The sequence below is a fragment of the Carlito syrichta genome, unplaced genomic scaffold, assembly GCF_000164805.1.
Source record: "Carlito syrichta isolate Samal-C Ts95f unplaced genomic scaffold, Tarsius_syrichta-2.0.1 Scaffold257243, whole genome shotgun sequence".
Classification (NCBI taxonomy): Eukaryota; Metazoa; Chordata; class Mammalia; order Primates; family Tarsiidae; genus Carlito; species Carlito syrichta.
The window spans coordinates 233892-254716 of NW_007201339.1; the positions used below are offsets into that span (position 1 = coordinate 233892).

General features: G+C 52.2%; 3 protein-coding genes across 5 annotated transcripts in view; 2 read left to right on the top strand and 1 right to left on the bottom strand.

The window, feature by feature from the left end:
• HEXDC (hexosaminidase D) overlaps positions 1-7359 on the top strand; it is a 22246-nt gene extending 14887 nt beyond the window's left edge. Inside the window, exons 6-13 of the mRNA XM_008052118.1 lie at positions 836-1019; positions 2095-2166; positions 2580-2775; positions 4228-4310; positions 5566-5644; positions 5715-5813; positions 6015-6104; positions 6937-7359. Of these exons, the coding sequence (XP_008050309.1) occupies positions 836-1019; positions 2095-2166; positions 2580-2775; positions 4228-4310; positions 5566-5644; positions 5715-5813; positions 6015-6104; positions 6937-7144 (1011 nt within the window). The 3' untranslated portion in view covers positions 7145-7359. The remainder of the gene's footprint in view (positions 1-835; positions 1020-2094; positions 2167-2579; positions 2776-4227; positions 4311-5565; positions 5645-5714; positions 5814-6014; positions 6105-6936) is intronic.
• On the bottom strand, positions 7297-14859 carry CUNH17orf62 (chromosome unknown C17orf62 homolog). 2 transcript variants are annotated; one of them, XM_021709578.1, is made up of 7 exons: positions 14794-14859; positions 13524-13670; positions 12259-12300; positions 11656-11729; positions 10894-10990; positions 9371-9515; positions 7297-8967 (listed from the first exon to the last, which is right to left on the bottom strand). In XM_021709578.1, the coding sequence occupies exons 2-7, from the start codon at positions 13606-13608 to the stop codon at positions 8847-8849; spliced, it is 564 nt and encodes a 187-aa protein (XP_021565253.1). In that variant the 5' UTR covers positions 13609-13670; positions 14794-14859; the 3' UTR covers positions 7297-8846. The 2 variants fall into 2 exon arrangements, with proteins under 2 accessions (XP_021565253.1, XP_008050308.1); XM_008052117.2 differs by having other exon boundaries at positions 13524-13646; positions 14589-14851.
• A 4866-nt stretch (positions 14860-19725) lies between these two features.
• The window catches only part of NARF (nuclear prelamin A recognition factor), a 26956-nt gene continuing 25856 nt past the window's right edge, over positions 19726-20825 (top strand). Inside the window, exon 1 of one of the 2 annotated variants that reach the window (XM_008052120.2) lies at positions 19726-19927. In XM_008052120.2, coding sequence (XP_008050311.1) covers positions 19901-19927 — 27 coding nt within the window. In that variant the 5' untranslated portion in view covers positions 19726-19900. The remainder of the gene's footprint in view (positions 19928-20825) is intronic. The other variant, XM_021709576.1, reaches the window with a different exon arrangement.

The following is a 20825-nucleotide window of genomic DNA, read 5'->3' on the forward strand; positions in this document are numbered from 1 at the left end:
CACAGCTGGGAAAGATAGTCCCCAAGGTTGGCACTGATGTATCGCCTCTCCAGTCCCTCAGACCTACCTCTCACCCACCCTGTTTCACTTATTTGAACTTCAGTGCAGAAAAGTCTGAGGAGGACTCTGAGTTCCAAGGCTGGGGTGGGAAGCCTGGTGCCTGGAGGCCCTCCTGGCCTGTGACTCAGATGGACTGATATAAGACCCGGCTTTGTAGACATTTTAACCCCAGAGGCTTTTGTTGAAGGTTACCACTGTAACTATGTTAAAGTATTTACTTCAGCATCTTCTCAGTACATTCACAATGCTGTGACCATCACCACTATTTAGCTCCAGAGCCCTTTTGCCTCCCCAAACAGAAGTCCCATGTCCCTTCCCCACCTGCTGCCCCAGCAGCCACTAACCTGCTTTCTGTCTCAATGGAGTTGCCTGTTCTGACACTGTGTGACAGTATGTCTGGTGTCTTTCACTCACATAAGGTTTCTAGTGTCTGTCCATGCTGTAGCATGTGTCAGAGCTTCCTTCTTCTCTAAGGCTGACTAACATTCCACTGTATGGATGGACCACCTTGTGTCCATCATATGTTGATGGACACCAGTTTCCACCTTTTGGCAGTTGTGAAAAGAGCTGCTTGTGGACATTCGAGCTGAGTGGAAGTTTACATCCCAGGAAAGAAGACAGGGTCACCCCTGGGGGGCCCCTGAGCTCCTCCCAGACATCCTCCCTACAGACAACTACCCTGAGATTTGAGACACAGACGAACTGCTGGGCTCTTCCACCTGTGTCCACAGCACAGGTGGGCAGTGCAGAGGCATCCCTGTCTTGTCTCTTCCAGGTCTACTACCTAGGAGAGGGTGAGGCCTCAAGACAGTGGCTGCAACAGGAGCAGAACAGCAAAGCAAAGCTGTGTCTGTCCCACATGAGGGCGGTGGCCAGCCGCGTGCTGGCCCGGCACCCTGGCACAACACCCCTGGTATGGGATGACATGCTACGGGACCTGCCCCAGGACCAGCTGGCAGGTCTGCCGCGGGGCCTTGTGGTGGGAGGAGGGGTTCACTTACTTTCCTGAGACCTCCAATTTCAGAAATGTGCTACAGGAAGTGGGCCCTGAAGTAAGCTTCCAACTCCACATGGCTCCATATGGCTACTTTACATGTCCTCACATGAAAATGCCAGGTCTAAATCATGCTCCTAGAAGTCATGGTAGTCTTGGTAGGAGTGATAGGCTTGAGCTGGAGGACAGCAGCCACAGGTGTGTGAGTGTCCTGTCTTCCAGCAGCCTCCTCCAGGACAGCCCTGGTCTTCCAGCCCCAGGGACCTGCCCAAAGCTGGGGCTTGGGGATGAGCAGATGATCTCCTCCCAGGTTGAAAGGTGGTGCTCAAATACACACAGCAGAACCCAGATGCAGTGCCGGCCATTGCCATTCCTGCTTCTGTGAGTCTCGCATGTCTTAGGGCCTTGCTGTTCTGGCAGCCACCACCCACATGTGGCTAAATTAGATTAAGAAAAATTAGAATTGGGCTGGCACGGTGGCTCATGCCTATAATCCCAGCACTTTGAGAGGCCAAGGTAGGAGGATTGCTTGAACCCAGGAGTTTGAGATCAGCCTAGGGAACATAGTGAGACCTCATCTGATAAAAATATTTAAAAATTAGTCTGGTATGGTGTCATGCACGTGTAGTCCCAGCTCCTCAGTAGGATGAGATGGAAAGATCACCTGAGCCCAGGAAGTTGCAGCTGTGGTAAGCTGTGAGCGTGGTGCTGCACTCCAATCTGGGTGACCAAATGAGACCCCAACTCAAAAAATAAAAAGACTCATTCAAATTAACTCCATTTAGTGGTGTGTTCCAGGGGCATGTGGGGCTAGTGACCTTGTAGAGCAGCCAGCAGATGGACAGCAAGAGCATGGTCATTCCATTCAGGCCAGCTTTGAATAGGAGCTGTATGTGGTTGTGTATAACAGAGCTGAGGCTGTCCTAAAAAGGTAGTTTACACTCCCACTTTAATGCACATCCAGTAGGTCAAGGGATTGGGGGAGGTGGTGTGGACAGATCTTACCAGCACTCATGGTTTCTTGGTTGCTTCGTCCACAGCATCGGGGCTGCCACAGCTGGTGGAGCTGGTGCTCTGGGACTATGCAGCTGACCTGGATGTGCACAGCAAGGGTCAGTACCAAGATGCCGGGGCAAAAGGGGACACTGTTGGTCACATCTTAGACAGGGTGGTCAGGCTCCCCTGACCCACAACCCCAGCGACCCAGCCTGGGGTCTGTGGGAAGCCAGGGCCCACCTGTCTGTGGGAAGCCAGGGCCCAACTCCACCCTGTGGCACCCCAAGCCCAGGACGCCCACCCTGTGAGAGCCTCCTCCCCACTGTGCTCTGGGGTGTTTCTTAGTGAGCAGGTAGATGAGGGCTCCTTAGAAACTGCTGGGGTCTCCTCCTGTGGATCCAAGCAGACATGGTGGTTCATGTGTTGGGCCTGGACAAGCGCATGGCTCAGGGACACATGGTCCAGGGACGTGTGTCCAGGTGTGGTGGCACCTCCACAGGTACACTCACCTGCTTGCTTTCTCACTCAGTGCTCCTCGTGCAGAAGTTTCGGGAGTGTGGCTTCCTGCGGCTGTGGGCAGCCAGTGCCTTCAAGGGTGCCACAGGGGCCAGCCAGGCCCTGCCCCCCATCGGGCTCCACCTCAGGAACCAGGCGCAGTGGCTGCAGGTGGCGAGCAGTGGGCCTGCGGACTCACTGCAGGGCATCATCCTGACTGGCTGGCAAAGGTAAGCCCTGGCCACTCGTCCTGAGAGAGTCCAGGGGGACCCACTCAGGCCTCCGAGAAAAAGCTGCAGGACACAGCCATTTGGCATTGAGCCCTCATACCTCTGCAGCCACTGAGAGGACACTGTTCAGGGCCACAAGTATGTGCCCCCAGCCCCACACCACTTGTGTGTGCCACACATGTCTGTGTCTCCTATGGAAGGTGTGAGGAGGAATCTTAATTTTGGCTCTTACAAGATTTCACATCCTTTAAAAAGAAGAGCTATGAGTAAACCCTTGGTCAGTCCTGAACTCAATCCTGTCTCAAGTTGGGGTGGGGCCAGATGGCTCAGGCACAGGGGCAGGGCAGACTCACCAGTCAAGCCCCTGGAGCAGGGCCCTGTGTGTGTGACCCTGTCCCCAACCTCAGGAAGCTCAGACTCAGATGGAACCCTTGAGAATTTCAAGGTGAGGACCACAGGGTGGGCACCCTGGGTGTGTCCAAGAGTGACTGACCGGCCTGCAGCAAGTGCACAGTTCAGCTCACAGCCTGCTGCACATGTCCTGAAGCAGCAGCCAGCTCTGCAGAAGCTTCTAGAAGGCTCCCATGTCCTATCATACCATTCCAATTCCTGGAGCATCCACCAAGCTGGCACAGGGTAAATCTGAGTCTAGATTAAACCAGGACTGTCCAGGCAGAGTTGAGCTCCTCCACTCTCAGGAGGGCCTCCCGGGAGTGATCTCAGGCATCCTGAGCCTTTGCCTGTGCTCATCCTGGGGCAGTGTATGTTTCCACTTCACTTACAGCTAAGGAAATTGAGACATGGGCAGGTGAGGTGCACTGCCAAGCAGTGGGGAGCCTATATCCCCACCCTGGGGCCAGGCCGAGCCCCCCTCAGACTTCACTGGACAGACATTGCCCTGAGCTGTTGCCCTTGAGGTCCAACCTCTCATCTTCCTCATGAGGCCATGGGAAAAAGCAACCACCCTAGCCGGCCAGATGTGAGGAAGCTAAGGGAGAAGGTAGGACAGCAGGGGTTCAGAGACGCTAGAGGGTCATCAGGCAATCCCTGGAGGCAAAAGGAGCCCTTTCTTCAGAGAACTCAGGGTGTTGGGGGGAGGGGACGGTGACAGGTTGTCCACTCAGAGTGCACAGTGAGGGCCAGGCTGAGCTGCCTAGGGCCTAGGCAGTATCTCCCAAAGGCAGCCCCCACACATGGGCCCCACAACTCTGGAGAGCAGCACAGCAAAGAATCCTGACCCATTCCATTTGATACCATTTCTAGACCTGATATGAAACCCCCACCACATAGAATCCACTTGGGAACCCTGGGTTGATGGGTGGAAGGGACCAGGCTGCCCTGGGACTGGTGTAGCTAGAACCCCAGAACAGGAGCAGGGATGTCCTGAGTCAGGGCAGCTCTGTCAGGCCAGAGGGCCGCCATGGATCTGAGCCCACTCTCTCGTGAGCTTAGGTACGACCACTTCAGTGTGCTGTGTGAGCTGCTCCCCGTGGGAATCCCATCCCTGGCGGCCTGTCTGCAGTCACTTCTACATGGTATGTCCTGTCCAGCCTCCCAGCCCCTGACTCCTTCCAGAAAGACCAAACTGCAGGAGCCCAGTGCTGAGTGCCCTGGACTGTGGCTGTCCTCACAGGGGGAGAATGGTCTCACCCAGCTCAGCCTCCCACTTGCTCCACCATTGGCCAGGCTGGGCCTGTGTCCAGTTCCTCAAGCCTAAGTAAGACAGGCCAGAGAGTTAGGAGGGACTCTCCCCTCAGACACCATTAACCTTTCAGAGAAAACACACAGTGATGGGGATGTGAGTGAGACAGGTTTCACTGGCCTGACAAGTGTGGGGACTTGGGTGCCTCCCTAGAGGGCCCTGAGCCCAGCAGTCCCACTTCCAGATCACCTGAGGGAGCAGTGGGACACACAGGTGGAAACAGGCACAGAGCATGCCCCTTTAGAGTCAGCAGGGCGGGCATGGTGAGGAAACTGGATAAATTATGCACGTGTAGAACAGGAGACCATATAGAACTTAGAGCGATGTATATGGCATTGACATACAAAGACATCAGGGTATGCTGAGGAAAGCAGGGACTGACATGCACCATGGCTTATCAAGGACCATGTTGTGCCCAGAAGTAAGAGGATGCAAAATAAGATTAAATTTTTAAAAACTTTTTAAAATTGTTAATTTGGAACTGTTTAGAATATACAGGAAGGTGCAGAAATGATACAGACACTCATTTACCCCACACTGAAGAGATGTGTTCGCATAGTGATGTTTGCCCCAGCTTCTCTAAGAGGGAGCATGTCCCACACCCAAAGCTCCGCCCCTCTAGCCACCCTCTGTGGGGGAGGGGGGCCCTCCCTGCTGCTGTCCTATGTCAGCTTCTTGCAGCAAGTATTTTGTATACACTAACTTGGAGGTTAGTTCATGTTGGTACCAGCAGGCCTCCTTGGTTTGTTTCAGGTACTATAGAATATTCCATCATTAAGCAAACCACAATTGCAAGCATGGGCCCTGGACACCAATGGGTTGGACTCTGTCTAGCAGTAGAGGCCACACACTCTTATTGCTATTTTCTAATTTTTAAAATAATGAAAACATGTTGTATATTTGGCGAGAAGTGGCAGGCTTATCCATCCTGAGGTCTCCTTGGGCTCAGTAGGTGCCAGCCTGGGCCTGGTCAGCATTCTCCACACTGTTGTGCCCGCTCCCCATGTCCCCAGGGCCTAGAGGTCCCCATTGCCTCTTCCTCTCCTGCAGGGGCCCCTCCAGTCACTTCCACCTGTGATTGATTTCAGGCGGGTTTGCCGAAGATGTTAAATCGAGAGTGGAGAACTTTCTGGGGGTTTCAAACCTGGAAATAACCGATCCTATGAGGTAAGCCCCCCTTGCCCTAGCCCTGCCTCCTTCCTGTGGGGACAGTGGTTCTCAGAGCAGCTCTCTGCAGGGAGGGCACCGGCTCCTTCCCTGGCAGTGCCATCCTTGACCTCGTCATGCAAATCAGCCTCCACCTGCGCAGCTCTGTGGACACACTCCTGGAGAGCAGGTGAGTAGCGGATATGAGAGCCCCATGCTACTGGCACAGAGAAGAGGCTGGCCTCCTCCTGTAACAAAGACTTTCTGGGGGGAATAAGACTTTTAGAAATTTTGATCCAGTTCTCAAGCGTTTTTCCAGAGCCATTATTGTAAAACCACCCAAGGTTGCCTCATTAGCCAGCAGGCACACTTGTCTGTGGATCTGTCACAGGTATGTGAGTGGCTGGTTCAGCCCTTACCACCGGAGGCGGAAGCTGATCCACCCTGTCATGATCCAGCACATCCAGCCAGAGGCGCTCAGGTAACCCTCCCTGGGGCATCTGTTCCCTAACACAAGGCACAGCCGCAGGGCAGCCTGTCCTTCACCACGTGGCACGGGACACACCTGCCCCCCAACATATTGCATAATCCCTGAGTAACCTGTCCCTTATCACACAGCACAGCCCCCAGAGCACACCTGTCCCCCACCACACAGCAAAAACCCTGGGCAGACTGTCCCCTACCACATGGCACAGCCCCTAGGGCAGTCTGTCTCCACACAGCACAGCCTCCAGGGCATACTGGTCTCTACCACATGACACAGCCCTGGGACAGCCTGTCCCCCACCCTGCAGCATAACCTCCGGGCAGCCTGTCCTCTGCCAAAGGTGGCACTTGTAATGGTGGCTGTGAACTAAGGCAACTACGGTTGCAGCCATGGAACTTTAGATGAATTTGACTCCTTTCTTCACTAAATAATACAGGCCATCATTTGCTAGCACCTCCCTTAAATAGAGTGAGGAGCTAGGTCTTTCTACTCTAGAAGGGTGGGCCATCACCTTCATGCCAGGGCAAGGGCTGTGAACTGGGACTGACAGACTGTCCCCCACTGAGTACAAGATGCTACCAACTATATGACAGGGTCACAAGCCACCAGACACACCATGCCAGCTCATTGTAAAATGCGCTCCAGTCTCAGATGTTCAGCAGTGACAAATGTGCTTTAATTCCTTCCAACAATGCAATGAGGAAGGGGCCAAGAGCCCCATTTTATGAATGGGTAAACTGAGGCACAGAGCAGGGGCTGTGGCAGAGTGCACAGACCGTGAGCAGTCACGGGGTCTGCCAGGAGGCTCAGGGCACCCTTTTCCCCAGCCTCCTGGCCCGGTGGAGCACCCTGGTGCAAGAGCTGGAGACCACCCTGCAGATGGCCTTCTATCCAGACACTGTGGAAGAGTGGCTGGAGGAGAATGTGCACCCGAGTTTGCAGCGGCTCCAGGCCCTGCTGCAGGACCTCAGCGAGGTGGCCGCTGCACAGTCCCTGCCTGCTGGCCCCAGTTGGGGCGCTGGTCAGGACACCTGAGGGGAGGTCGCATGCCTAGGCTGGGGCTCTTGCCGAGGGTTAGAGGCACTGTTCTGTTCACCTGAGTGGCACCTGGCCCAGGTGGGTCAGCTGTGTCTGCTTGCTGCTTACTCCCTGCAAGTCCCTAAGGAAAAAGCACACCAGGACCTGTGTTATGATCTGCTTGTACAACTTTATTCTTCTGAAATAAAAAGGACAATGAAAGCTAGAAGTCACTAGTGGAAATTTGAGAGACTTTTTGACTGCCCTGGTTTACAGCTGGGTTCAGTCCCACATTCAGGAATAAGCCCAATCCTAGGCAGTGCAGGAGGAAGGGCCAGGGCAGCACCAGGTGTCCAGGGACCCAGTCATATGGCTCCCACTCCCTCACTTAACGTATCTTCTTGTACCCCATGAGTGAATGTATCAGAAACCTCAGATTACTGCATTTTACACTTTTCATTTTGGATGTAATAAACATTTCAGATGTAATAGTTTAAAATCCTCTTTGGCATGTTTAAATGACCATGACCCCCAACCAGGGACTGGCCGGCAGTGATGACCGAGGAAGATCTCACTCCTCCGTCTGCTCTTGCGGAGGTATAGCCTGATGTGGGACACAATCACAGCCCTGCCTGGGTCCAGGTGATGGCCCTGAAGCAGCCTCAGAGTCCTGTGTCTGGATGATGTGGTGGTGTTCCGGTTCCACCTGGCCATTTTAGGTGTGCAGCCTTTGGGCTGGGAGGGACCAGGAGTCCATGGCTCAGGCCTGGGGCCAGGTTGGGCACCCTCAGTACATGCTATACCTTGGAGGAACCTGGGTCCACGCGAGAGGAGTCTGAGAGCACAGGCATGGTCAGGTGTGGGCAGGACAACTGGCACTTGGCTCCTATGGGGGGCACAGCCAAGAGTCTGGTCCCCTCCAGGTTCCAGAGAGGCTGAACTCGGTTTCTGCAGAGGAGCTCCTGGTTTTTAGGCACTGTGCGATACTAGAAGAATTGATCTTTTTTTCTGGGCTGGTAGCTTCTGCCTAGGCTGAGGGTACAGAGTGGAGGGACTCGTCCATGGGAACACAGCCTGGTCTGTGCAGTAATGTCCCTAGTGTGGGTAAGGGGCAGTCAGGTGGGTCCTGGGTCCACTTCTCACCACAGCATCCAGGACTGCCCTTAAGGAAGCCCCTGACCACTGGAGACTTTACCCAGGGAGGGAATGCCACATTGGCGACAACGTATCAGCGTCAGTGCTTATGGGTCCTGACCCAATGCTGGCTGTCTCCACATGCACGAGGAAGTCTCACTGTGACCTATGGGCTGAATGAAACCCTGCATCATCCTGGGGCTAGTAAAACTGGCTGCAAGAAGGACAGGTCCAGGTCCTACATTAGAGAAAGCCCAGTGTCCTTTCCACTTGAGAGGTGGTGGGTGGGTCTGTCTAGACCAGGCCATAGCATCCAGCACCCTCACCAGGGCTACTGTCCAATTCCAGGGTACACAATGATTTCTAAGCCCACAGTCCATGCACTTCCTTCACAGGACAGCCATGCCCCAACAGACTCGCTGCCCAGCCCTTCCTGGTCCTTGAAGAAGGTCCACTTCATGGTTTTGCACAGTGGGTAGAAGCAGCGGCGTGAGCGAGCAGGAGGCAGATTCAAATGGAGGTGCTGTCAGAAGCCAAGGCCAAGGGGCTCTCTAGGCAGTGCTCATCTGCAGCCACACCCAGGTGGTCAGCTCTGGCTCCCAGAGTCACCGGCCTCACTGTCACTGCTCTGGGACAGCTCTGCAGGACTCTCCAGGCGGTGCAGCTCCAGGAAACTGGTGATGAGCTTGGCCACAGCTTCCACATCACTGGGCAGCCGGGGGACAGGAGAAAGGGTAGGTCACCACAGCACAGGGCACCACCAGCCCCTTGGCAGCCTCAGGACCCCACACCAGTTTCATACCCACCTCTAGCAGCCCCCAGGGCTCCCAAATGGGCCCTAGCACTTCCCATCCTCATCCTACCCTTACCCGACCTCACCCAGATTCTGTCCCCAGCAGACACACCTGATGCTTCCCCTGTGGGTGGCTGTGGTGGGCCACCCTTGAGCCTGCAAGCCCTTCCCATGGACCCTTCTGCATCCCATCTTCAAACTTGTCTACTCTACTGGTTGCCCCACAACATTGGGCAGTCAGCAACAAAGGCCACCTGACAGGGCCAAGGGCCATGCAAGCAGGCAGTTCTGCCCAGATCAGAGTCCCAGAGTCTTACCTGCGGTGGCCCATGATAGCACTCTGGGTGAGGGGGTGGGAGAAGCCTGTCGCAAACCGGAGCACCACTGTGTAGCCCTTCCCAAAGTAGCGGACCTTCTCTTCCTCCACATTCACATCGCGGATGTCATTCAGCAGGACCACCACTAAGGGACACAGGGCAGTAACTGAGCCATCCCCTCTCCCCCCTACAACCTGAGCTGCTAGGTGACTGGTTTGGGCTACCACTTCTGCCAACAACACCAGTCACACGTGCACTGGTGACAGGGCCACTTGCTGTTCACATCTGAAGCTGGGGCCCAGGACTGCTGCAGCCCTGACCACAGCGCAGGGTTGTCTGGGTTGTGGGGGAAGGTGCTCAGTGTCCAGACTGGCAGGTCACCACACACAGCTTGCTGGTTGTCTTGGGAGCATCTAAAACATCAGGGACCCACCAAGCACGAGGCTGTCCATCGTTGTGCTTCACTTTCCCCCAGTTTTACCCAAAGCCAAAAAAATGCTTTTCCTGGCCCCCTGTGGTGACTCAGGGATGCCACCTCTTCAGGTGCCAGGGTGGCCCCATCCTGCTGGCATAGCCATCAAAAACCCTGCCAGGCTTCCCAGGGCCAGGTCCACAGATCCTCTCTAAATCACAAGGGACTTAGGGCCAACACCATGGCCAGGTCTCTGCGGGGAACTGAGACTGATGCCCAGGGCTCTCTTCAGGTAGAGGAGAGGCTGGTGTGTGGCTCCCCTGCGTGTACACCCCTGGAATGCACCCGCACATCTCCGAGCAAGCTGCCTATAAAGAGCACAAAAATATGACACCAAATCCAAGACCGTTAAGCAACTCTGCACCACTGCATTTCATCCACCCTCAGGAGCTGTGCATGGCAGGCCCACAGGGCTTGATACTTCATGAGAAACACCACCCAGGGGCCCCTTTGCATCCACACAACAGCCGCACACACAGCCGCTACACACACAACAGCTGCAAACACAACAGCTGCACACACAACCACTACACACCCAATGGCAGCCAGTGGGTGGGAGTGGCAGCATCTATGGGAAACGTGTGTGACCACAGCTGGGCCTGTTCCAGGTGCAAGAAAGGCTTGAGGGTGGGGGTTCCCTGACCACCCCAACCCCTTAGCAGGCCCAGCAAAACCACCAGTAAATGGAGCAGGGCCAAGGTTTGGGAGAAATTAGGGAACCACATACCACCTGCCCACCTGGCCCCACGACCTGTCCCAGCTGCTAAACCCCACCAGAAGACCAGCTGGGGCAGGGCAGGGTAGGAGAATACCATCTAACAGAGGCATGGCAGAGCCCAGTGAGTCAGACCTCCTCTCTCCCATCCTCCCCTGATGAGCTAAACCACAGAACCCAGGAGGCTCCAGGACTCAGGTGCCTGCCGGGATGACCCCACATTCGTGGGACAGGACACAGCCCTGGTACCAAGTAGGCAAACTTGGACCCAAGATGTTTCCAAGCACCCTCAGTGCCCTGCCTATGCCCCATGTCCCCAAACTCCCCACATCTCACCTTGGTCATGGCCTGCTCGAAAAAGAGTCAGCAGCTTCTTGTAGAGGCTGAAGGTTGTCAACACGACCTTCCCAGTGCTCTTGTTGAAGACAGCCTCCTAGAAACCAACACACACTGACCACCATAAGCCTCCAGGAATGGGAGAATGAATGGACAGCGGGGAGGTGTCCCACCCTCACCAGGACAATCTAGAAGGGGGCCCTCCCAGTTAGAGACCCACATGCTGCTGTGCCAGAGGGGATGTCCACAGTCCCACCCCCTCGAACCCCTGCTGGGCATCAGGGAGTGGAGAACGGGCGGGTGCGGCAAGTGCTTGTTGTAGGCAAAGCAGAAGTACAGGATATGGCCGAATCCAGCAAACAAGACAGCAGAGGACAGAGAGCAGCACTGGGCCAGGAGGCTTAAAGGACTCATGGCGGCAGGGGTTGGGGGAGGAGAGAGCTGTCCACAGAGAAAGCCCCTTTCAAACTACAGCAACCCCAAGAATGAAGAATTTAGGTGAAAAACAGTCATGAGGAGCTTCTGAGAGGAGAGAAAACACCTTCAGGAGACTTCTTGGCCCAAGAATGGTCACAGTGTTTAGGCTGAGTCCCACTAAATTGATACCATGGAGCTAGGACTTCAGATGGTATTCTCCTACCCTGCCAAGAGCCTTTCTTCCTGCCTTGATTCCCACTGCAGAACTCCAGGAGCCAAGCAGCCACAGCCCTGAACCCACCTCCCCCTGCGCCCCCCCCTCGCCTTCCCCCTCACCAGCCTTACCTCCCAGTCCTCCAAGTTCTGCACAGCCACAAACAGGCAGCCTGCGATGTAGAAGAGCTTCCAGCCTAGGCTATCTGGAGACAAACAGGGTGCAGCCTGTGAGTGCCAGGCAACGGTCCACAGAAGGCCCATACTGCCTCCCCCAGACACTGGTCAGAGGCCAGGAGTGGCACTGGGGTCCAGCTGACTGCCATGCCTAGAAGGGACCCCTATGCTGCTGGTCCTGCCCTGGTCACTCAGGACCCACAGACAACATGCCCTGCCCTGCTCTAGGAATCCACCTGAGTGAGGCAGGCAGGGGCTTGTGCTACCCCTGCCCTTCTGCAGTAAGTATGATATTAGGAGGAGTGGCTGGTCCCTGTAGCAGGATCTTAGACAAATACTAAAGAACATCTCTCGAGGAACAGTTTATGACTTGAGAAAATACTTGCAACATAAGAAGTGAGAAGCAAGCCGTGTGGGTTGAGCATAATGGAGAACACGCTGATGCACAGAGAGGGACATGACATCCACCACAGTGCTCAGTCGAGGGCAGAGGTGCTGACAATCTTCTATTTTCTAAACAGCTGAGAAAGTTATTGGGGGGTTGTCGGGGTGTCTTACCTCCACTGTAGTAAGCAGCAGCCAGGCCAATTGACAAGATTCCTATGGAGAGAAAGTATGCACCTTCCTATGGAGCCTAAGAGGATCCCACCTCCTCACAGTGCAGTGAGATCCCCTGCAGGAATGGCTGTGGCCTGGGGGAACTGAGGGGCAGAGACCTCCAGCTTCAGAGCAAGGAAAATAGCCAAGAAGTTCATTTTAAAACAGCAAAGCCAGGCACGGTGGCTCACACTTGTAATCCCAGCACTTTGGGAGGGTCAGGTGAGAGGATAGCTTGAGGCCAGGAGTTTGAGACCAACCTAGGCAACATAGTGACTCTCTTTCTAAACAAATAAACAAAAACAAAAAACACAGTACTCCCTATTTACTGGACACATCTGCCATGTGAGCTTCAGGGCTGATGTGGGTGTTACCCCAATAGCACGTGGTAAGGAATAAAGACAAGACTGGGCATAAAGAATGACAACACAGTGCTTAATGCAGAACATGCAGACAGACCACAGAAATGCAGCTGCTAAAGGCAGGTCCAGCACAGCCAACACAAGTGCAGCTGTACCCAAGGGTACAGGACCCTTCAAGTAGGCAGGGATGGGGGACAGAGGCCAGGAGGCTAAGCAGACTCGTGAAAGGGACTGAGGGCCAAGAAAGAGAAAAATGGGAACCCATGATTGCCCACCACATAGATCAAAGCAAGTACAAAGGAAAACATAATGACCTCAGAAAACCATGCATAATACAGAAAGATGTTAGTGTTACCAAAAAAAAAAAAAAAAAAAAAAAAAAAAAAAGACAAAACAGGCCAGGCATGGTGTCTTACGTCTGTAATCCCAACACTTTGGGAGGCCAAGACAGGAGGACTGCTTGATCCCAGGAGTTTGAGACCAGCCTGGCAACATAGCAAGACTTCATCTCTATAAAAAATTTTTAAAAAAATTAGCCAGGTGGCGGCACATGACTGTAGTCCCAGCCACTCGGGAGGCTAAGGTGGGAGGATCACTTGAGCACAGGAGTTTGAGGCCGCAGTGAGCTGTGATTGTGCCACCGCCCTCAAGCCTGGGCGACAGAGTGAAACCCAGACTTAAAAAAAAAAATACAAAATAGATATTCATTATCTGTAAAACCATGTGTGAAGAAAATCTAAAAGGATACAATAAAACAAAATAGTTGCTATATTTCAAGGTACTAGAACAAAAAGGAAAAAACTTCATTTCCATCCTTTTTAAAGTTAGGTTTCCCGTTTGGGGAAGAAACATGGAAAGCCTTACCAACTAGCAGGGACCAGGACCGGATGCCCGGAGCCCTCTTCAGATGGAGGCGGGAGCTGGTGCGTGTCTCCACCTGCATGTACATCCCTGGAATGTGCTGGTACCTCTCTCAACAGATGAGGTCTGGGGAGGAACAGACACAGACAGCTGGAGCCTGTGGTCCACTACCCATATGTAAGTGCCCACCTTATCAGGCCCAGACAGGAGGCCAGGAGCAGGCTCCCCAACAGAGGCACCTGCAGGCCCAGACACCCTCAGCCTGCCTGTGGTTGGGCATGTCACTTTATCCTCCAGGGACTCTGCTTCCTCTAAGGGAGGCCTTCTGCTCATAATTGCACTGACTGCACTGGGGCTTCTTCCTCCATGCAGACGTGCAAAGTGTCAACCTGATCATCACCTGCTCCTGTCCTACCTGGAAACCTTAAGGTAGGAAACCTTCCTAACAAGAAGCAGCTAGGCCAGCAGCCTTCAAGTTTCCAGCACCCTACCAGAACCCCTCTCTTTCCCCTATGCTGGCCTCCACCAAGAGGGGGAAGTGAAAGTCTCATCACAGCTTCAGTCTGTACTGGCATGGACAGAAAAAGCTTTCGCTTTGATCTCCTCCACTTGCTGAAACTTCAGACTACACAGGGAGAGTTCAAACACGTTGCCAAAACCAGTCTCCAAAGGGGCTAATCTTCCACAAAAGGAGAATTCTGCCAGGGCTACAACAGTCCTGTTGACTGTTTATACAGGCAAAATACTGGCTCCTGGGACCCAATTCTGGGTAGTTTCTCAGGTATTTCCCTGTAAAGTCAAGTCAAAGTTACGACAATAAATAGCGGATTCAAATCACACAAATGAATCCTACATGTTAGTCCATGACTCGCCTCCTCCCCGCCTCATTTGCTAGCACAGATTCACAAACAGCCCGCCCCTGGCACATAAACGCCGCACATAAACGTGTACATGCGTGCAACACACGCGCTCGGCTCTTTGTCCGGGTCGAGGGAGCATCCCCCGCCCGTGATGGCCCCAGACACCCGCGGCTCAGCCCCTGCAGGCCGCACCGCGCCCGGAACAGACCTGACAACAAGGGGCCCTCGCCTTGCCGCCGACTCGGAGCACGGCAACTGCACACGCGCGTGGTTACGCGCGGGACACTGCGGAACACGCACGGCCAGCAGGCAGGTCTAGGACCTGGCCTTAGCCCCAAGCGGGTCCGAGGGCGAGGGGACGCGCGACACGGAGCTAGATGGAAGAGCGGGAGCCCGCCCGCCTACCAAGAGACCTCTCCGGGCCACTGCCAAGGGACGCTAACCAACTGGTGAGGGCCCGCGCGTACTTCCGGGATTGGGCGCGTTCGCGCGGACTTCCTGTGTCAGGGGCGGGGCCAGCCCAAACACCGGATCTAATTCATTCATGCGCGAAGGGAGATGGTGCGTAACCCCAGCAGAGCAGATTGTGAGCCGCGGCTAGAACACGCCGCCTCTCCGTGTTCTCGTGACGTCTGTTGGGCGGACTGAAACCTTAAATTGCATGTAAAGGTATGTAGGTTATACCTTTAAAAAGCTGCGAAAAGCCGGGCTCGGTGGCTCAGCCTGTAATCCCGCGCTTTTGGGAGGCTGAGGTGAGTGGATTGCCTGAGCCCGCGGGTTCGAGACCCGCCTGGGCAGCGAGACCTCATCTCTACAATAAATCAAAAAATCAGTCGGGCGTGGTAGCGCATGCCTGTAATTCCGGCTACTTGGAAGGCTGAGGCGGAAGGATCGCCAGAGCCCAGCAGGTCGAGGCTGCGGTGGCCGGGAGCGGCCACTGCACTCCAGTCTGGGCGACAGAGTGAGACTCCAACTCAAAAAAAAAAAAAAAAACAAGCTGCGAAAAATAACACTGAAAATGCGGAGTACCTAAAATTAATCTAACAAAAAGATGTCTAGTAACTTCATGGTTAAAAAAAAAAAAAAAAAGGCTTGAATGTCTCCAAAAATGTCATTGTAGCTGGGAAAACTAAACGTCACACTTTTGTCAATCCTATTGACGGCCATTTTTCTGTTACTAAGAAAGTCGCTCCAGTCTAGAAAGGAGGGTCCTAGCAGGAGAGTTTCTCCAGGAAATCCTTTGATCCTTTTCCGTGGCCTCTCCCCGTTTTCTACTTGGACACTCACCACCTGCTCGCTGGAGGAGGGCCCTGCGAGGTCCTCTCCCCGAGCTGCATTTGCTTTTAACCAGACAGTGCACTAAGAACTCTCCCAGTCTGGGCAACATAGCGAGACTCCCGCCTCTACCCCCCCCAAATTTTATTTTTAAATTAGGCTGGGCGGAGTGGTTCACACCTGTAATCCCAGCACATTGGGAAGCCAAGGTGGGAGGATCACGGGACCAGGAGACCAGCCTAGGCAACACAGAGGGACCCCATCTCTACAAAAAAAATTAATAAATTAGCTGGTGCACACGTGTAGTCCCAGCTACTTGAGAGGCCAAGGCAGGAGGCTATCTTGAGCCCAGGATTTCGAGGCTGCAGTGAGCTACAATTGCACCACTGAGCGACAACCCAGCTCTAAAAGAAAAAAAAAAAAAAAAGAATTCCACTAAAGGAACCAGGTTCCTTGAAGAAAAGTCTGATTTAGTTCTGGACATATATCAGGGAAATGTATCAGAAAGCAAAGAAGCTATAAAGACTATTAGCATTTTGTCAGAAGAACTTAAAAGCCTAACTGGAGCAAGTCTCTCTGCTAAAAAACAAAAGATTTCAGCTAAGAATAATAATTCTGCCAGACACGGTGGCTCACACCTGTAATAGCAGTACTTTGGGAGGGGGAAGCAAGAGGATTGTCTGGATCCAGGGGTACGAGACCAGCCTGGGCAACTTGGCGAGACCTCGTCTCTACATTAAATCAAAAAATTAGCCAGATGTGATAGTGTATTCCTTTGGTTCCAGCTACTTGGAAGGCTGAGGCAGAAGGATTGCCTAAGCCCGGCAGGTCGAGGTTGTGGTGGCTGTGAGCATGCCACTGCATTCCGGCCTGGGCGACAGAGTGAGATTCCTACCACCACCCCCCCCCAAAAAAATCCAATGAATTGAAAATCATCAGGTGTTTAAATCCTTATTTCATAATGTATTTTTTAACTCTGTTCATTTTGGAGGATGCTGACAAATTTGAGTTTTTGACTGGTTAGTAAAGCATTTATCCTGCTTTTCTTTATAAAATGTACAAGTGCAACCAAACAGTGCATGAGGGGAAATGTCTCATTATATCAGTATTCCCACTAATAAATGAAGAGAACTGGTAAAATTAGCCATCACCCTAATGAATTAGTGAACCTAGGCAATTTTATCAATGACTGGTAATTAACATCACAAAAAGGACAGTTAGATATTGGATGGCACAATACCATCTGTGAAGCATACTTGCCAGAAAAAATTTAACCTGTATGTGAGCAAGCCTCTAAAATGATCTAACTACCCATTTATCGGAATTTCAGAGAACAAGAATATACTAAAGAATTCAATAGGGATATGGTCGGCAATTGTGGGAAACCCTATAGGCAAATGACCTGATTTTTGAATGATGATATACAAGGAAGAAAGAGGGATATGGATAGAACCTACAGGTTTTAAAAAAAAAAAGTGAAAAATCCTAGGACCAGGAAAACTCTCTTTTTAACTTCTAAGTAAGAGGTTTGTCAAGTTTTGTCAAAATCAAAATTTTGTGTTTGTTTGTTTTGAGTCAGTGTCTCACTGTCACCCAGGCTGGCATGCAGTAGCAGGAACACAGCTCACCACAGCCTCAAACTCCTGGGCAGGCAATCCTTCTACCTCCCAAGTAGCTGGGACTACCAAGTGTGTCACCATGCCCAGCTAATGTTTTGATTTTTTGTAGAGACAAGGTCTCACTATGTTGCCCAGGCTGAACTCAAGTAATCCTCCTGCCTTGGCCTCCCAAAGTGCTGGGATTATGCAGGCATAAACCACTGTGCCCTGCTTTTTTTTTTTTAAGAAACAGATGAGAAACATATAAACCAATTGTATTATTGACTAATAAACATATTAGACCTTTTTTAGATCCTGATTTAAACAAACTATAAAGAAATTGTGAGACAATCGGGGAAATCTGGACACTATTTGATAAAAATAAGTGATTGTTATTTGTTCTTTTAACTGTATTGCACTTGTGTTTTTAAAACATTAATAAAAGCATATGCAAATAACCAAAAATTATCCTTTTATTCTTGCTGAGAGTTGCTGACATGAATTTGAGTAACCAAGAGGGTTAAGACCTCCTAATTTTTATTGGTACATTTGTAAAAAGCTGTATGAACTGAAACCTCTAAAAATAAGAAAAATTTTTTTTAATAGGAAAAAAAGATCCAGCAGGGTGCAGTGGCTAGCCTTTATAATCCCACCACTTTGGGAGACCCAGATGGGAGGATCCTTTGAGGCCAGAAATTTGAGACCAATCTCAGCAATTTAGTGAGACCCTGTCTCTACCAAAAATTTTAAAATATAAAAAGTTATCCAGGCTGGGCACAGTGTCATGTGCCTGTAGTCCCAGCTACTTGGAAGCCTGAGGCAGGAGGATCACTTGAGCCCAGGTCAAGGCTTGGATCATGCTCCAAGCTCCACCACTCCTGTCACCTCCACTTGAGCCTAAGTGACAGAATGACACCCTGTCTCTAAGGAAAAAAAAAAAAAAAGAAGAAAATTAAAACATCCTAGTGAGATTTCCAGGACTGGAACAGCCTTAAATATTTCTTTGGCCTCTGTAAACTCCAGAGGTGAGAAGAATGTTTACTTCTGCTTTGAGGAAAGGAAGAAAAAGTGTATCATAGGGTGTCCTGAGAATGGTTGCTGTCTGTTAAAGACCCCTTCAAGTTGTTTTTCTTATGTAACACTGACCAGGCATGTTCTATACTTGCTTCTCATTTCTGAGTGATTTTATAAAATGCTAATAATTAATAGAGTTCAACATTTCCGTTATAACCCTGCACATGGTATCAATGTTTTGCTTAGCTGAAATTATTTTCTTGAAGTAACAATAATTCTCTGCTTTGTAAAATGTAAGGGCCTGAAATCGATGTACTAGGGGGGAATTTAAAAAAATGGAATTTTTTTTGGAGGCAGGCCCCTTGTAGTACAGGCTTTCCTGACTAAGTGTTCTAGGAACCCATCTCCATCAGTGAAACCAGCTGGCATTGTTGAGGGGCTGCATTAGGCTTTAGTGAAATTTTTTTGGAGATTCTTTCAATGTGTTTGCCCATTTCGTGATGTATGATTTACCAGCGCACCTGCCCACACTACCCTTAGTGTTCAGCTGTTTTTTTGACCGAAAAGGCATGACCCCTGTGCCCCACCCTCCCTATTCACCCGATCTCACTCCGAGTGACTTTGTTTCCCCAGATGAAAAGTCCTCAAAAGGAAACGTTCTGCCAATATGTAAGTGGTGAAACAAACAAAAATAATGGCATAAAAATTGATGAGTTCAAAACCCGTTTTGAGCAGCGGAAAAAGCGTCTGGGTTAGGTGTATTGCATCAGAGAGTACTCTGGAGGTGACCAAAGTTTACACGTATAAGAATAAACATGCAATTTTTTATAAACACGTTCCCGTTTCTGGGGAGTTCCCCCTTAGTAAAATTATCTACAGTGAACACGCGCAAATGACAAATACCTGTCCTCGTGCTTCCGGGCTCTGTCCACGTGTCCTGCCCGGACATGCGCGCATGCGCGCCGCCACCTTTTCCCCTCCACCCCCCCCCCCCACCACCCAGCCTACGTGATGCACCGCTAGGCGGCAATGGCGGCAGACAAGGGCTTCGCCTACGCCCCTCCTCGTCAGGGCAGCGCTGGCTCCGCCCGCGAAGAGCCACGGGGGAGACGAGTGACCGAGCCTGGTCGCGGCCTCCGGGAGCCCGGGGTCAGTCTGGCTCCGTGACAGCCGGACCAAGCGCCCAGGACAGCCCCTGCTCAGGCACCTCGGGATGGTCTGCATTTTCTCCGCTCCCTCTTGAATGTCGCTTAGCCGCAGCAGCTCGACGAACGCGACACGGAGCAATGACCGTCCCAGGGCTCCCAAGAACCACGGACCGAGAGAGTGAGGACGTGCTCCGCCCTGCGCGCTCCGATTGGCTCCGGAACGAGACCCGCCCCTTTCCTGTGCTCTCATTGGCGTAGACAGAGTCGTGGGAGCGGGGGGAAGTCCACCACTCTCTTCGCACTTCTATTGGCTCAGAGGTGTGGCTTGCCTTGTTCCGACGTTCTCATTGGCCGGGTGCCGCCGTTGGGGGTGGGGCCGCGCCGGGGAGGACAACAAAGGGCCGCGGGCCGCGAGCGGCGGTGTTCGTGTTTCCCGGTTCTTCCCTCAGGCCGAGGCTCCTGGCCTCGCGCCCGCTTCACTCCAGATGAAGTGTGAGCACTGCACGCGGAAGGTGGGCGCCGCGCACCGTGGGACGGGGATCGGGGCCGGGACCGCTGATGACAGTCTGTCCGCGCCGGCGACCCCTGGGGAGGCTAGCGTCTGGGGACTTGGCGGCCAGTCGAGTCGGCCTTTGCGCCTGGAGTCGCTGGGCTGGGCGGGGGCGGGCGTTCGACCTTGGTTCGCGGCTCCAAGCCCCACGACTCCCATCTGCATCGCTTAAACCACCTCGGGTTTCTGACATCACGCCAGCCTTCGACGAACTGCTGGGTGTTATCAGGGTGGAGCAGGGAGTGGAAGGTCAGGGATCCCCGGCGGCGGCGTAACCTCCGCCTGTCAGATGGCGGCCTCGGTACCTACGGATAGTGTTTATTGCGCCGTATTTGGAGTGAATGTCTGGTCTTTGTAGTTCTCACTGCACTTGTCCATCTTTTCGTATACCCTCAATTTTTTTTTAAATTAACGTTGATTACCCCTCAGGGTAGTCAACAGCATTCTTGGTGGAAACGATTGATACAGTAATTAAAAAAACGTTGAAGGGTTTTTAGACTTCTTAAAAACTTCTATGTTTACAGTAACAATTTGCAACAATATATAAGTGTAGGTGAGGAAGCCAGGGTGGTCCTCTCCCTCTCCATCTGGGTGATGGTGGTTACTGACAGTCCTTCTAGACCATGATGACATAACCATACAGTACATGCATAGGGATTTTGTTTATTCTTACAAAAATTGGATCATATGAATATCACTCCGTAACTTGCTGGTTTTTACTTGACTCTACGGGGGACATCTTTTTGGGGTGTTACATATAATTCTAGCTCATTCCTTGTAATAGCTGCATCATATTCTTGTTTTTTGTTTTGTTTTGTTTTGTTTTTTGAGTTGGAGTCTCACTCGGTCGCCCAGACTGG

Coding starts and splice junctions, on each gene's coding strand:
- CUNH17orf62 (XM_021709578.1), bottom strand. CDS start 13,608: ATGTACATGCAGGTGGAGACACGCACCAGCTCCCGCCTCCATCTGAAG. Junction 11,730..12,258: donor TGCTGCTTACTACAGTGGAG/GTAAGACACCCC, acceptor GTTTGTCTCCAG/ATAGCCTAGGCTGGAAGCTC. Junction 8,968..9,370: donor GCTATCATGGGCCACCGCAG/GTAAGACTCTGG, acceptor CCGGCTGCCCAG/TGATGTGGAAGCTGTGGCCA.